The following is a 13,861-nucleotide window of genomic DNA, read 5'->3' on the forward strand; positions in this document are numbered from 1 at the left end:
CAGTATATTACTACTCCCCTAGTGCTATTTTGTGTCTGGCATTGTGCTGCCACCTGGCCTGAGTCAGTGCTTTCTTTCTGATATTTCACACTTGCATTCATTATTTGAGAATATTAAGTGAAGCAGCCCCTGGCAAGATTGAATAGTATTCTAAAAGCAGGCAAGCTATTGATTTCTACCATTTAACAAAGTGCAGGCTGCCTTCTGCTTATTTGTGTGAAAGCATAAAATGAAATTACATTACAGTTATGACCGAGCACTGCCTTTGCTTGACCACACATTCCCTGCATAAAGCGCCCTGAGGAAATGTATGCCTCTGGTTGTAGTCATTTATTATTTCCTTCGTATTATTTCAACACCTTATTATCGCTGTTTCATTTGCGTGTGTGAGTGTAAAAGAGAGAGTGTGTATCGTGCACTGTTACTAGTTTTGTACATGCCTGATCCACAACACTGACTATAGCAGTTTGAGTTATTTGTGAGCAGTCGTATCATAATTTAAGCTTTAACTTTCCAGGTCAGGTATTTTCACTGTGTTGGTATTTATTTTGAGGAATAGGCTTTTTAGGTTTCCATTTTATATATCATTTTAATCTCTACTGGAAATATTTTTGTACATCTTTGTTGCTTCTTTTGTCTCCCCAACAACAGTCAAGAACAAGATGAGCTACAGAGCTTTGGCCTGCATTAACATTCAAAAGACTGTCCGCATGTGGTTGTGTAAGAAGAAGCATAAGCCACGGTGAGCATCCTCCTGCTTTTTATCTCCAGCTGACACACAACGGCACATTCCCTCTCACACACATGTATCATTCTTTGTCTTTGCTCTCTTTTTTCATTGAACCTGCACTCTCTGTGCGCTTTATATTTAAACACATTTACGCTTGGTGGGTTTTGATGGCTTTCCCACATCATGCATTTATGATTTCAAATCAATCTGGAATGTCATCTGTGGACTGTGAAGACATAAAGTCTCACTTTACCACTTAGAGAAATACTATGTGTCCTGCTGTTTGGGTAGAAGCAGTCACACAGATGATCAGTTTTCAGATAGCTTTTTAGAATTAGATTTTGTGAGTGGCAGTTTGTGCACAAGAAATGTTTTATGCCATCATTCATACATGTAGTTCACTATGGAAGTTGCTGTTTCAAATATTTAGGTGAAAACCAAAAATATAAACAAGTAGCTAAGGTGTCTCTGAAATGAATAAAATGTCTGCTACCATCAAACTTTTTTTTAAGTTACAGTAAAGTAGCAGTGTAATGTGATGTAATTGTGACTGAAACTAAATATATGATTGATTTGCAGTTATGATGGGGATTTAAATTGCTGGAAATTGGGCATGGCTTGGTATGATAAAACGCTATATGATTGCTGGATTTTGTCTGCAACTATTTCACCTGCCATTGTAGCCTAGAAATGGAAAATGTAGGGGAAAAATAATGAATTAGAATGAAGCCACACCTTTGGCAACTCAGATCTAAACACACACTTCTGATGCATGATAATTATCTGCAACTCATACGCTAATGGTCAAGGGCAATTCTGCATGATAGACAGGGTAAACTGCTTAAAAAAAGTGATATTTTATCAGACTACCTTTTGTTTACACCCTTGAGTTCAAGACAAGTTATTAAAAATATAAATATTATCAGTGGATTTCAATATGAAAGTATTTTTTGGACAACAAGGACACAGGATTTTAACTGGGAACAAATATTTTTTTATTTTATAATATTTAATACATGCCTCAGTTACACCAAGTCACTTCTGTAATAAGTTTGTTTTAATTAGTTGCCTTTTGAATTGAACTTCTCTGATTTCATAATGGCATATTCATGTGTAAGTTTGCATTTTTCTCTCCTCTCATAGAATTGATGGTATGGTGAAGGTTCGGAACTTGAAGAAACACATGGAACGGTTCAACAAGGTTGTGAGCGGGCTGAAGGAGGGCAAACAGGAGATGGCCAAACAAGTTCAGGAGCTGGCTACCTCCATAGATACTCTGTTAGCAAAGATAAAGGTGAGGCACTGATAGAAAGGTTCACTTATAGCAATCCAGTATAAGGTTTTTACACTCTGGTGATTGTCTACAGTTGTTCGCATGCTTTTAATATGATATACTTTGAACATTGTGGTGTATATAGTACCTTTTATTGTTCGGTTTCATATGTATTTCTGTAGGCAAGATCTTTTGGTGCACGTTGCTTGAATCCTGACTGACTTCTTTGCAATCGCGCTTGTAGCTCTGGCACATCCAGTCTTCTCCTTGTAGATGAAGCCTCCTTTTTGTGTTGCACACTATGGCCTTTCCTAAGTGTGCTGTGCCCTTTTCTTATTCTTTGTCTCACAATCAATATTTTCAATCACCTCGGGATAAAAAGAAGAGCTAGGTGAAGAAGAATCCTCTCTTTGCCAATAATTTAATTTAGTGAGGCTGTTTTGCTAAATTATCAAACTTGGTTAGTGAAATCCCAGCTGTCCCTTTGCAATAAGCACCCATTTTATTAGACCCTCAAGGTGCAGCAAATCGTCGCAAATACGCTCACATGATATTCAGACATCCTCGTACTGAATTCTCAAGTAGTGTTCATTTTCTTTTTGTACTTTTTAGTTACCTGTACCCAGTCAACAAGTAGGATTTAAGTGCTTATGGGTTCCTCAAGGTTTCATGATTGACACTAAAGAGCCAGTGACTCTTGGTTCCTGTACCCCAATCGGTTGCTCCACCTCCCCAATGCTCATCTGTTAGCCTATTAGCATCCCCACTGTCGACACTTATGCAGTTCTGAGTACTTAGAAATTGCTCCTGGCATGGCATCTCAGTGTGAATAATGCATGAGATGCCAATGACTGTCATTCAGACCTTTATATACGTTGGGGACAAGACCTTGTCATCTTCCCCCCCCATGTCACTGTTAGAGACTCACTCTAATGAATCTTCACAATACGGTGACCTCTTCTCCCCTGGCTGATTGTCTGACAAGTATGTGGAGAATTGAGCATCGTGGCTGCACTAGGCAAATGACAGACACAGTGTCAGTCAGTGTCTTACTTGTTGCCACAAAGTTGTGATATGGGAACAGAAATATGTGCCAAGTGAGGGTAACTGGACTGTCTGCCACTTCCTGATCATTTCTTTTTCCTTGAAAGTCAGCACAGGACACATCTTTATCCCAACGAGAAAGACCTGCGGGCATCTCATCAGTTTCATTATTAAATGTTTTGTAGTTATAATGTTCAAAGCAGCCCACTGAGGAAAAAAAATGTGATAGTTCGACAGTTGGATAAAGAAATGTATTTCTTCCTCCTGCATCCTGACCATGACATGCCATTCTTATTCTCTTTCCCACTAGGCCACGGTGATGACTTGGAAGGAGATTGACACAGAGTATCAGGGACTGGTGAAACGCTCAGAGAAGCTGCTGTCCTCCATGCAAAAGAAGAAGCAGGAGGAGGAAGAGAGTGAGCGACTGAAGCACATCAAGGAGGAGATGGACAAAGAGAAGAAGAGGAGGGAGAAGGAAGAGCAGCAGCGCAAACAGGAGGAAGAGGACAGACGTCTGTAAGTGATGTGTTACTAATTAGATTAGAATAACCAATGATTTAAGACTGTTGAGCTGTCAGTCAGTGTTGTTTAATTTTTTTTAACATTACAGGAAAGCAGAGATGGAGCTGAAAAGAAAGCAGGAGGAGGAGGACAGAAAAAAGAGAAAGGAGGAAGACAAGGTTTTGCAGGTTTGCACCTCCCAAAGTGTGATATTTTATTGGGCACTTTTTTGTTGAAAGTTATGACAGAAATATGGGGAAAATAATCGACAAATTCCCCACCAGAATCGGAATTTGAAAAGACACGTCACTTTTTCAAATATCTACTTTGGGCAGATGGAATTGGTCTGATGAACTCCTTGCAATCTCCTCTAAGGTTGTATAACCCTCAGTGAGGAAATTGACTCCTATTCCACTGCAGTGAATAGGAGTCTCCTTCAAATCCTGCTATTGTAATAAACTTAAAATGGTTTCTCCCCTGTTTCCAGCTTCTACACATACAATAAACTGAACATTATATTGGGTGTAGATAAAATGAGATAAGATGTATAACACAATGCAACCTTTTTACCAATCTCTTCCTAACAAACTGGGGTTACATGCAGGGTCAGGCACACTATGGTGCCCCGGAGCAAATACCACCGATCTACCACACCACTGCCAGCAGAAAACAGATTTTAATGATTTGATTCTAAGAAACAATGCCAAAAATTGACTTTTTTATCTTGTGGTTTTGTCTGAGTCTTTTCAGGTTCAGGAAGCACTTTATTTCTTCATTACACTCAACTGTTCTCCCTCATTTCTGCATTTAATGTCTCACCTTTCTTTACCATTCATTCATTCATTCATTCATCCATCTGTTCCTTTCACACCACATCCCCTTTATATCGAAAACTCCCTTTTTTATTCACCACAGACCAGTTGGGCATTTGCATGCTGTTTTTCTGTCTAGTAGGGAGACAGTTGACACCAGGCTGTCATAAGCCACATGTCTCAGGAGACTCTTTGCAAAGTTTGTTTATCTGCAGCTCTAAGGCTCAAACTGTACCAGCAAAGTTTCTCTGGGTGTCTGCTTTGACTTTGATGGCGTTTGCTCCATGTTCTCTGCTGTGTCAAAGGTTAGTCTAGCACAGCTTTCCTGTCTCCTGAAATATAATGCAGCATTTATTGCAGCAAACACCATTCTAAAGAAAACTTCTCAGGTGTTGTCCCTACAATAAACTGTAATAGAATGAATATTTGTCAATGCAAATGACCTGTACAACTTCTGAAGCTCTTGTTACTCCAACTGTGATTCTTGTAAGAAATGTGAGTGAAGGATCACAAGGATTGTGCCAAAGAGTATATGCTGAAGGTCTTTTGGTTTGCATGCTTCACTCTGGTCATGTCCACACAGCTGCTGATTAGACCATCCTACAGAATGAATAATGTAGAGTCCTCTCACCTGGAGATTTATTCATATTTAAAGGTCCACAGTGAAACGTATCCATTGTGGATTTCATTACTGGCTTTCTATTACAAGATAGGAGATGAATAAGCATATTTAAGTATATAAATGGATAGGTAGATTTATTAAACTGTTATTTTTTGTTAATACTATCCAATGAAACTACAGCATAACAACCGTGAGTTTCAATATGGGACATAAAACAAACAAAAATAATCTTAAAACAGACAATTGTTTGTGTATTGTATGCCCTGTTGTGTCTAGACAAATGATCAGCAGAGCTTTATTAGCTGCTCAAAAACTGGATGAATAGGTCTAATCAGGCTTGGCCACACAGCAGAGCTCCGTCTGGCACACGAGGCAGCATCAGTACTTTGACGAGAACTAGGTTTATGTAGACTTTATGCAATAACATTAAGTGGTGTGTATGTGTGTGTGTGTTTACAGGCGGAGCTGGAAATCCAGTTGGCTCTGGAGCGTGAAGAGCAGGTCCAGCATGCTGCCATACTGGAGCAGGAGAGGAGAGACAGGGAGTTGGCCATGAGAATCGCTCAGAGTGAGGCTGAGCTTATCACTGAGGAGGCGCAGATGGACGCAGCCCTGCGCAGGTATAGTATAACAAGCAGTGCATATTTTTGCATGATACACATGTTGCACAGTATATCAGCGATGCTGACCTAAACACACATGGGTAACTGCCTTTTTCCTGTTGCTGTGTTTTCCCCAGTGAAGAGTTTTTTACAGGTCTTCCTATTTCTTCACACTCAGCCAAAGCCATGTAAGATATCAGTACAGCTTTCTATACCCGTCACTGTCCAAGTGCACCCAACCAACAATAGTCACTCACTCACTCCCTTAGTCCCTATCTTCTCCTTAATCTCTCACTTACATTAAATATATTCAAGATTATACTGTAATTGCATGTCAAATTGTCTAATCCTCGTTCACAAAAAGTCTGCATTCGAATTTTTGATGATCAATATGTGTTGTTTTATGTGACACAAATTCTGAGATGTGATTCTGAGGTTAATTATGTGTAATCACTGGTGATTCAGAAATATGATGGTACTCCAAACCATAAATCAGAAATGGTTGAGAACTTACGATACATGATTTCAGTTTCTGTGATCTTGTTTGGCTCCACATGAGTCTGCAGTGCTGAAAGCCAGTCTGCAGTCTGTACTGTCGTGGTACACAGAACAGAATCACCAACTTCTCTATGTCTCCTCAAATATTGGATATTTACATATACATATTTAATTAAACTTGATAGATGTTATTGATCTCTAGCTCTATATATATATGTATACTTTATCATTGCATTTCTGTGCCTCATTGTTTAGGCTCTGGTGATATCAGTGACTTTTAATTTATTGAATGATAACAGATCGCAATTAATTTTTTGCTGACATGTAAAGTACATAATTGCACCATATTCATTCGTTATTGTTGAGCGTAGGCTCAGCACTAATGTTGACATACATTTTGTGTGAATGAAGAGACGGGGAAAAATCACTCCCTTGATCACTCATTTATTGTCTCTTATATAATAAATAGTAAGTAGTTTACAATACAATACATTACAATAACTTGATTTTAGTTTTCTGTGTAGTGAACTACAAATTGAAGTTTGAGACACTTTTGAGTCATTGTAACACTGTATTGTGGTATTTTTGGTAGAAAGTAGTGCACATGCAATGGTCAGTACTTTTTTCCTTTTATTTTGTGAAACAGTAAAACAGCGGCAAGAGAATGTAGTGCACTATGTGGTGATTCAGAGTTATTTTAACTCAGATGTGTTTAAATATAATTTGTAGTACCGTATCTCCTCAACTACTCTGTGTTTAAAGCCAGGAAGTGCTCTCCCACAGTTGATACAGGCCTTATCTGCAGCTTCAGTGAGCAAATTACATTTGATCCAGTAGTCTGCTATCTTCTCAGTGTTGGCTCAAGGGTCCACGCTGCAGGTGTCTTTAACTGCTCCTATGAGTCAGCTGAGCTCTGACAACCAGCGGCAGATCTGTTGCAGGGAAGAATACAACATGTGTTGCTTATGCAGAGCACAGAGATTAAGTACATGAAAGCTTTCAAGCAGTAGAGGTAGATACAGGCTAGCATAGCTGGTGTAGCAGCGAAAGGACCCCAGCCTCCCGTCATCTCCCTTTTCCTGCTTTTCATTTCTCATTTACCTACTGCCAAAAGCACAGCCCTGGCTATCACTTCACTTCCCCTGCATTTTCCCCTTCCTCCAAGAAAAATACAGCTTCTTCCTTGGTTTATCATCACATTGGCATATGTCCCAGGCAGAATGACAATGATCCTGAATCTGTTTAATTTTTTTGTAGATCAGCAGTCTTCTACTGAGAGACATTAGCAGATATGCCAACTGTAAATAGAGGGGGCAAATCCTTGGTATTATTGAATTAGCAGTCTCAGCTCAGCAGGGAAGCCGGAGACTTGAGCTCAGAGCTCTGTTAAGCAGCTGAAACTCCACCAATTGGCATTAATTTGATGTATTTATAAAGTACTGCATGTTTACACTTTGTTCTTCAGCATTCTGTCTTTTCTGTTAACATAAGCTTTACAAAACACACTGTAGTGCCAGTAGAAGTAAACTAATAAAAAATTATAAGAGCGATAGAGTTGAAACTTTTGACAAACTCTGCTTCAGCATTCCTGCTGACTGGCTTCTAATAAGAATTTATTCAACTGAGACAATGAGGGCATTTGTCACTAAAGCTACTATACACAATAAATCTAGTTTTCCTCTGATAATCATTTCTTTTGTCTGTCAATTAAATACAGTAACACACCATGCTTGGAAATGATTACATCCAGTGTACATCCTCTTCAGTGGTTCATTTATTTCCAGTTATTCACGGTGGATTTTTTCTATGTAAAGCTCATAGTACTGGATTATTATATTCTGCTTCTGCTGAACTTTTAGAAACTAACACCTCTTTGAATTGTGAAACTTTAATCATATTCAGTGTTGAAAGTAAGAAACCTAAAGCCTTTAGTGTCTTATTCTCTCATCTTTTCACACTTGCCTGTCTACACCTTCACATTCTTTTCTTTAATTTATTCTCTCTCACCCTCGTTCATCTGTTTGTTGCCATAGGGGTCCTCAGGTGCAGGCGACTAAAGCTGCTGCCGGTGTGAAAAAGTATGACCTTAGCAAGTGGAAGTATGCTGAGCTGCGAGATGTCATCAACACTTCCTGTGGTGAGAAACGCACTTGAACACACCCCGTGCCAGTAGCATGCTGTGTCCATCAACAAAACAGTGTTTGTGTTCCCTGAAGCAACCATTACATGCAGATTTTAGGTGTTAGAGCCGTCAGTGAAATTCATGATGCACCTCTTTTCCCTCCTTCATCCCAAATTTATTTACAGTTTTCAGCCCCCACATTAAATAATTCAGCATCAGCTCATGTTTTGGCCTTTTTGATACCCAAAACCACGGAGCGACATCGCTTTCTGTACAAGCTTTTCATCTGCTCTTTGTGTCATTTCTCTCTAAGTCACTTTTTGGAGTTGCCAAAGTGGCTGTTAAAAAGCTGCAGAGACTGCAGCTGTACAGAGTGCGAACACAAGATGTCTTCCCCTGAAAAATGATGATGCGAGGATGTTGCGAGTGCGTTCCCACAGCTGCTATGGCTCATCGGCTTGTGTTTTAGTGATGGAGAGAGGAAATTATCACCATTATGGAGGATGGCTGACTTTTGCTCTTCCTAGTCATTCCCAGCCAACCCTCTCCTCAGTCGGCATGAAAAGCAGATCCCTTTCTGCTGGCTCCTTTGCCGATGCCTCAATTATCGCCGCTGTGTACAGTACTCTGATCAGTGTTAGACACTCTGATGTCCCCTGTGGGATTCCAAGGACATCTGGCTAATTTGTGGAACCCATTTGCTTTGATAGTGTTGGTGGTGCTACCAAAAAACTGTGCTTCAAGTCTAAGTGATTATAGCCTTATGTCCAATAAAAACACTACTTTTTCTTTAAATTTCAATAACACAAAGACAACACATTATAAGCTCACATGCTCCCCATTATATTGACTGATAGTTTGCGCTTTAATAGGAGTTTGAAACGTCAAACTAGTGTTATTCAATATATCATGCTTTATTTTATGAATGTTTTTAGCTAGTTTGGCTTTATTAGTGATATGTATATTAAAAAAAATACTAATGCTACCCTTTTACTACTTAGACTACTCTAAAATATCAGTAAATATGAGACAAACGTCATTATAGCAAATCTATCCAAATATCTTGCATACAATATTTCATCAATATTTCAACAATATTTCTGTGCTTTCTTCTAAAAAGCGGTTTGTTGAATATGTAGCTTCAACCAGCAGCAAGTTAGCTTAGCTTAGCATACACACTCAGTAGGGAGAAAAAACTAGCTAATGTGTGTACAAAGGGAACCAAATCTGCCTAGCAACACATCTAAGGCTCATCAATGACCTCATAGTATCTTGTAGGCTTTTTGATTTAGCTGTATGAAAACATCTATCTGTGCTTTTAACTGGTCTTATGTGCACAACCAGTTCTCGTTGGTGCAGCAACTGTCTGGCTGCTATGCAACAAGCAGAGAATCCAGCTTCATACTGAATGGAAAGATGTGAGCGTGGTAGCAAACTTGTCATCTAACTCTCGGCAAGACAACACATTTCTCCAAACAGTGAAAAACACTTTTCCTGTTTGAAACTTATTTTTGAGAAGACAGTCTACTCAGAGCTCTTCCATCTTTTTAGCACTTGTGGATTAGCATCACTAATTATTGAGTCGGTGTGCAGTTGACCTCAGCAAATCCCATTTTGCCTGAAGTTGAACTTGTGTTTTTAAAAAGAATAAGAAAATCATGAATAATTAATAATAAATAAATTGTTGAAATATCCCTTCAGCAATTTCCTCTTCAAGACATGTAAAATACTCGTTTCTTTGGAATATTTTGAACTCATAATATCTCATTTCATTTATCTACATTTGGATTTTGACTTAAAGTTATATATAATATCTTCAACCAGTCCACAATGCGTAGAAATGCTATTTCATCCTTTTGTATTTCATTATTCGTTGGTGTCACCCATTTGTGCTTGCAGTGATTCCTTGAGCATTTACTGTCATTTTGCAGACATTGAGCTGCTGGCAGCCTGCAGAGAGGAGTTCCACCGTCGTCTGAAGGTTTATCATGCATGGAAGTCCAAGAACAAGAAACGTAATGATGACGGGAGTGATCAGAGGGCTCCTAAATCTGTCTTAGACTATGGTTAGTAGGAAACATTATTGTCTGCATCATCCTGCTGTTCTACATTTCTTCATTGCAATGCTACATAAAAGGATAAAGCATGTATTTGCATACTCTCATACAGTCTGCATCACATACTCCTAGTTAGCAGTCCCATGTGGCACATTAGGTTACAGGTAACAAATGTTTATTTCCTCCACTTTAACCCCTCGCTTTCATTGGCAGTGATAGATGACCTGCACTCAAATAAGCTGCTTCTGTTTCCCAACATTCAATTAGCTACGGAAATACCAAGGCCCAAAAATTCAGCTGCGTGCTGTCTGACTGTCAAAAATATTTGTTCTAATTAGCAAGTAACTGCCAGCCAGTCCTTGTTAGGTTCAGTGGCTGCTAGTATGACAGCTTCGCTCTGCTCATTTCATTCTCAGCTCAACCAAGCATGTGCTCTGTGTCACAAATACACACACAAATAAAATTTAGCTGCTTAAAGCAGCTCACCGGTGCACTGAGTTTCTCCTCTTTTTCATTTTTAAAAGAAGCATTGGGTTTGATGGGCAGTGGGAACATTAGATGTTACTTCTACTTTCACCGTATTTCTTTGCATTTCTGTTTTGATAAGATAGCTCTTGAAAGCTTTTTGGATCCTGTTCTTGGATTCTACAGATGCAGCAGTGCTCTTATCGAGGCCATTTCATAAGATCCTAAAAGTTGCTTTAAGTTCCTTTCCATCCAGTATTCACCTTTGCATTTCCTGGATGTTTTTGATCTTGTATGTTTGCAAATCTTTCTCTTCCTTCCTTACTGTGTTATACCTATTACAAGGTTATTTTAATCCAAATAACAGATGCTAGTCTGAACATGATCGATTTAATTGATGCATTGTCTTTCTAGCTATAAACCTGAGAGCTTAATGGTCTGCAAAGAGAACAATATATTCTGAATACGAATCTGTTTTTAATGATTGCACTCTGCAGCTGAACAGAACCCAGCTCCTCCGATGACAGCCCAGCATCAGGAAGTGGCCATGAACCGGCAGCAGCGTTATTTCCGCATCCCTTTTATCCGGCCCGCTGACCAGTACAAGGACCCCCAGAATAAAAAGAAAGGCTGGTGGTACGCCCACTTTGATGGGCCCTGGATAGCCAGACAGATGGAGCTTCACCCAGACAAACGGCCGATCGTGTTGGTTGCCGGTGAGTCATATTATACCAAAGTCTTGCTTTAAGAAATTCATATTTGGATTGCTTAATCTCAAGGCAACAAATGTAGAAATTCATTACTGTGGTTCCCAACATTATTGGTTTCTGACCACCGAAACTTATTCCTATCAACCTCACATCATGGGCAGTTGTGAGCAATTCAGTCGAAATGTTTTCTTTGTGCACTTTTTGTAATGTGTTTTTATTGTGACTTATTGTTTTATGTGTCACTGTTATGTTTTTTTTTTTACCTTGGGGACTGCGGATTCAAATTAGCATTGTGCTATAACCCGGCATATTTACACCCATTTCTGAACAAATGGGCGTTCATTAATGTGCACTGTCCCTACCAAATAAAGAAAACAATAATAAAAATCATTCTTTTTTTTTTAGATTGTTCCATTTTGGAGGCTTTATTAGAAAAAAATATGTGACACAAAGCAGCAATTTTTGTAATGGAATATATTTCTTTCATATCCCTTTATACACCGTGTGAGACTTCCAAATGTTGAGGCATTGATGGAAGTCTAGGAAAAAAGCTAAAAAAAAAATTATCCAGCATGGGAAATCTTGTCGCTGCTTGTTTTGACTTTCAGATAATCCAACACACAAAGGGATAAATAATTTCTTAAAATAAAAACAAAGGAAGCAGAAAAACCTTACATTCAGAATACCTCGTCACATAACTGTTTTAGTGCCACTTTATAAGCTTTGTATAATGTTGTTTGGTGAGTATATTAAGTGTACGTATTGTCAGTAAACCTCCCTTCTCTCCTTGTTAATGCCATCAGGTAAAGATGATATGGAGATGTGTGAGCTGAGTCTGGAGGAGACGGGTCTGACCAGGAAGAGAGGGGCGGAGATCCTGCCCAGGCAGTTTGAAGAGATCTGGGAGCGCTGTGATGGAATTCAGTATCTGAAGAAAGCCATCGAGAACAAGCAGGCCCGCCCAACTCACGCTACCGCCATGCTTCAGAGTCTCCTCAAGTGAACCACAGCCGCAAGATTAGATTACAGCCGCAAATTTGGTCTGCACAACGAAACACGACACTGATGCGCACACACACACACACACACACACACACACACACGCACATTGCAGAGCAGCACGGTGTACCTGTGGTGTGTGGGATGAGAAATAATCAGAATGAGGCTCTCAATGTTTCATTCAATGAAACATCTTTATAATTACCTGTATGTTGTTTATTTTCATTTTTTTAAAGTATCTTTACATTTTGCAGTGTAACACCTTATTGGTGTAGTTTTGACATTCGCATTTAGTCTTTTTCGTAATCTCTGCTCAAATGAAATATCCCACCGTGAAGCCTTAAAAAATGCAATATCTTTATACCACTAAGTCTTAATTGGTGCATAGCCTTTCCTGCTATAAACCTGAAACCTTAACGGTCTTCAAAAAGGATGATCTATTAGACAGGGAAACCTGAGAATCTGTGTAGAGATGCTGTTAATGGTGTGTGACTCTTGTGAAGCCATAAAGTCATGTTTTATGGTCTTTCTGAATATTAAGACTATAATTATCATTTAGTCTCTGAATGTATCTGGTGTTAGTAGGAATAATTGGATTTTCCACGACATGAAAGAACAGCTGCTGATTTTCTCTCAGATTTGCATTAAGCACTTAAAGGTTGACAATCATGAATAGAAGGTCATACGAAGAGAATAACTTGTATAAATTATAGCATCTAAAGTCAATTATGAAAGATTTTAATACTATTTTTCATCCTCTACTACAGATTTGACATAACAGCAGTTACAATAAATGTCTTAGATCTTCTAACAGCTGCTGAAAAAAACAGTAGAATGTATTTTTTTCTTTCAGAATCATTTTGAAAACAAGTCTTTGTACTCATTCGTCATTTTCTTGCTGCGTATACCGCTCTTGACTCTTGCGATTCTTCAAAAGGGAAACTTTTTTTTGTATTGTTGCTAATTTGTTATGCAGGAGGGAAATGTTTTCATGTTTGCAGTTTTGTGGGTTTGGGGTTGTTTTACAGTCAATAATGTAATTTGTGTGTGTGTGTGTGTGTGTGTGTGTGTGTGTGTTACGTGTGTTTGTTCATGCAATATTTTATTAAGCTGGTTACTTGACTCTTCTGTCGGTTAGAGCAGGATCATTCCCATCATCTCATTTGGCAGTTAAACCTCTGTTTATGCTCACACCTGCGTACTGAGAAGTATTGTAGCTGACTGTGTTGTAACTGCTGAGTCACTGTCAGATGTTTCCTCTTCTGCTGTAAGTCGGCCTTCGTACTGGAATACCGTAGAAAATAAACGTATTCCTGGATTGTTCTTCATTGTTATGGCTTTAGAAGTTCCTGTACATAATTGACAAGTGAGAATTCACAAACAAAGCTGTCAGTGGTCAGTGCTCTGTAATGGATCTGACATC

General features: G+C 38.9%; 2 protein-coding genes across 3 annotated transcripts in view; both read left to right on the forward strand.

Annotated features, from left to right (window-relative positions):
• Positions 1-13,761, forward strand: part of myo6b (myosin VIb) — a 37,346-nt gene extending 23,585 nt beyond the window's left edge. Inside the window, exons 24-33 of one of the 2 annotated variants that reach the window (XM_022197290.2) lie at positions 652-742; positions 1,874-2,024; positions 3,358-3,566; positions 3,661-3,739; positions 5,445-5,605; positions 5,725-5,775; positions 8,119-8,222; positions 10,139-10,273; positions 11,227-11,445; positions 12,243-13,761. In XM_022197290.2, coding sequence (XP_022052982.2) covers positions 652-742; positions 1,874-2,024; positions 3,358-3,566; positions 3,661-3,739; positions 5,445-5,605; positions 5,725-5,775; positions 8,119-8,222; positions 10,139-10,273; positions 11,227-11,445; positions 12,243-12,442 — 1,400 coding nt within the window. In that variant the 3' untranslated portion in view covers positions 12,443-13,761. The remainder of the gene's footprint in view (positions 1-651; positions 743-1,873; positions 2,025-3,357; positions 3,567-3,660; positions 3,740-5,444; positions 5,606-5,724; positions 5,776-8,118; positions 8,223-10,138; positions 10,274-11,226; positions 11,446-12,242) is intronic. The other variant, XM_051953651.1, reaches the window with a different exon arrangement.
• Positions 1-13,861, forward strand: part of cga (glycoprotein hormones, alpha polypeptide) — a 121,311-nt gene that overhangs the window by 171 nt on the left and 107,279 nt on the right. The gene's annotated exons all lie outside the window — the stretch shown is intronic.

This window comes from Acanthochromis polyacanthus, chromosome 1 (genome assembly GCF_021347895.1).
Source record: "Acanthochromis polyacanthus isolate Apoly-LR-REF ecotype Palm Island chromosome 1, KAUST_Apoly_ChrSc, whole genome shotgun sequence".
Classification (NCBI taxonomy): Eukaryota; Metazoa; Chordata; class Actinopteri; family Pomacentridae; genus Acanthochromis; species Acanthochromis polyacanthus.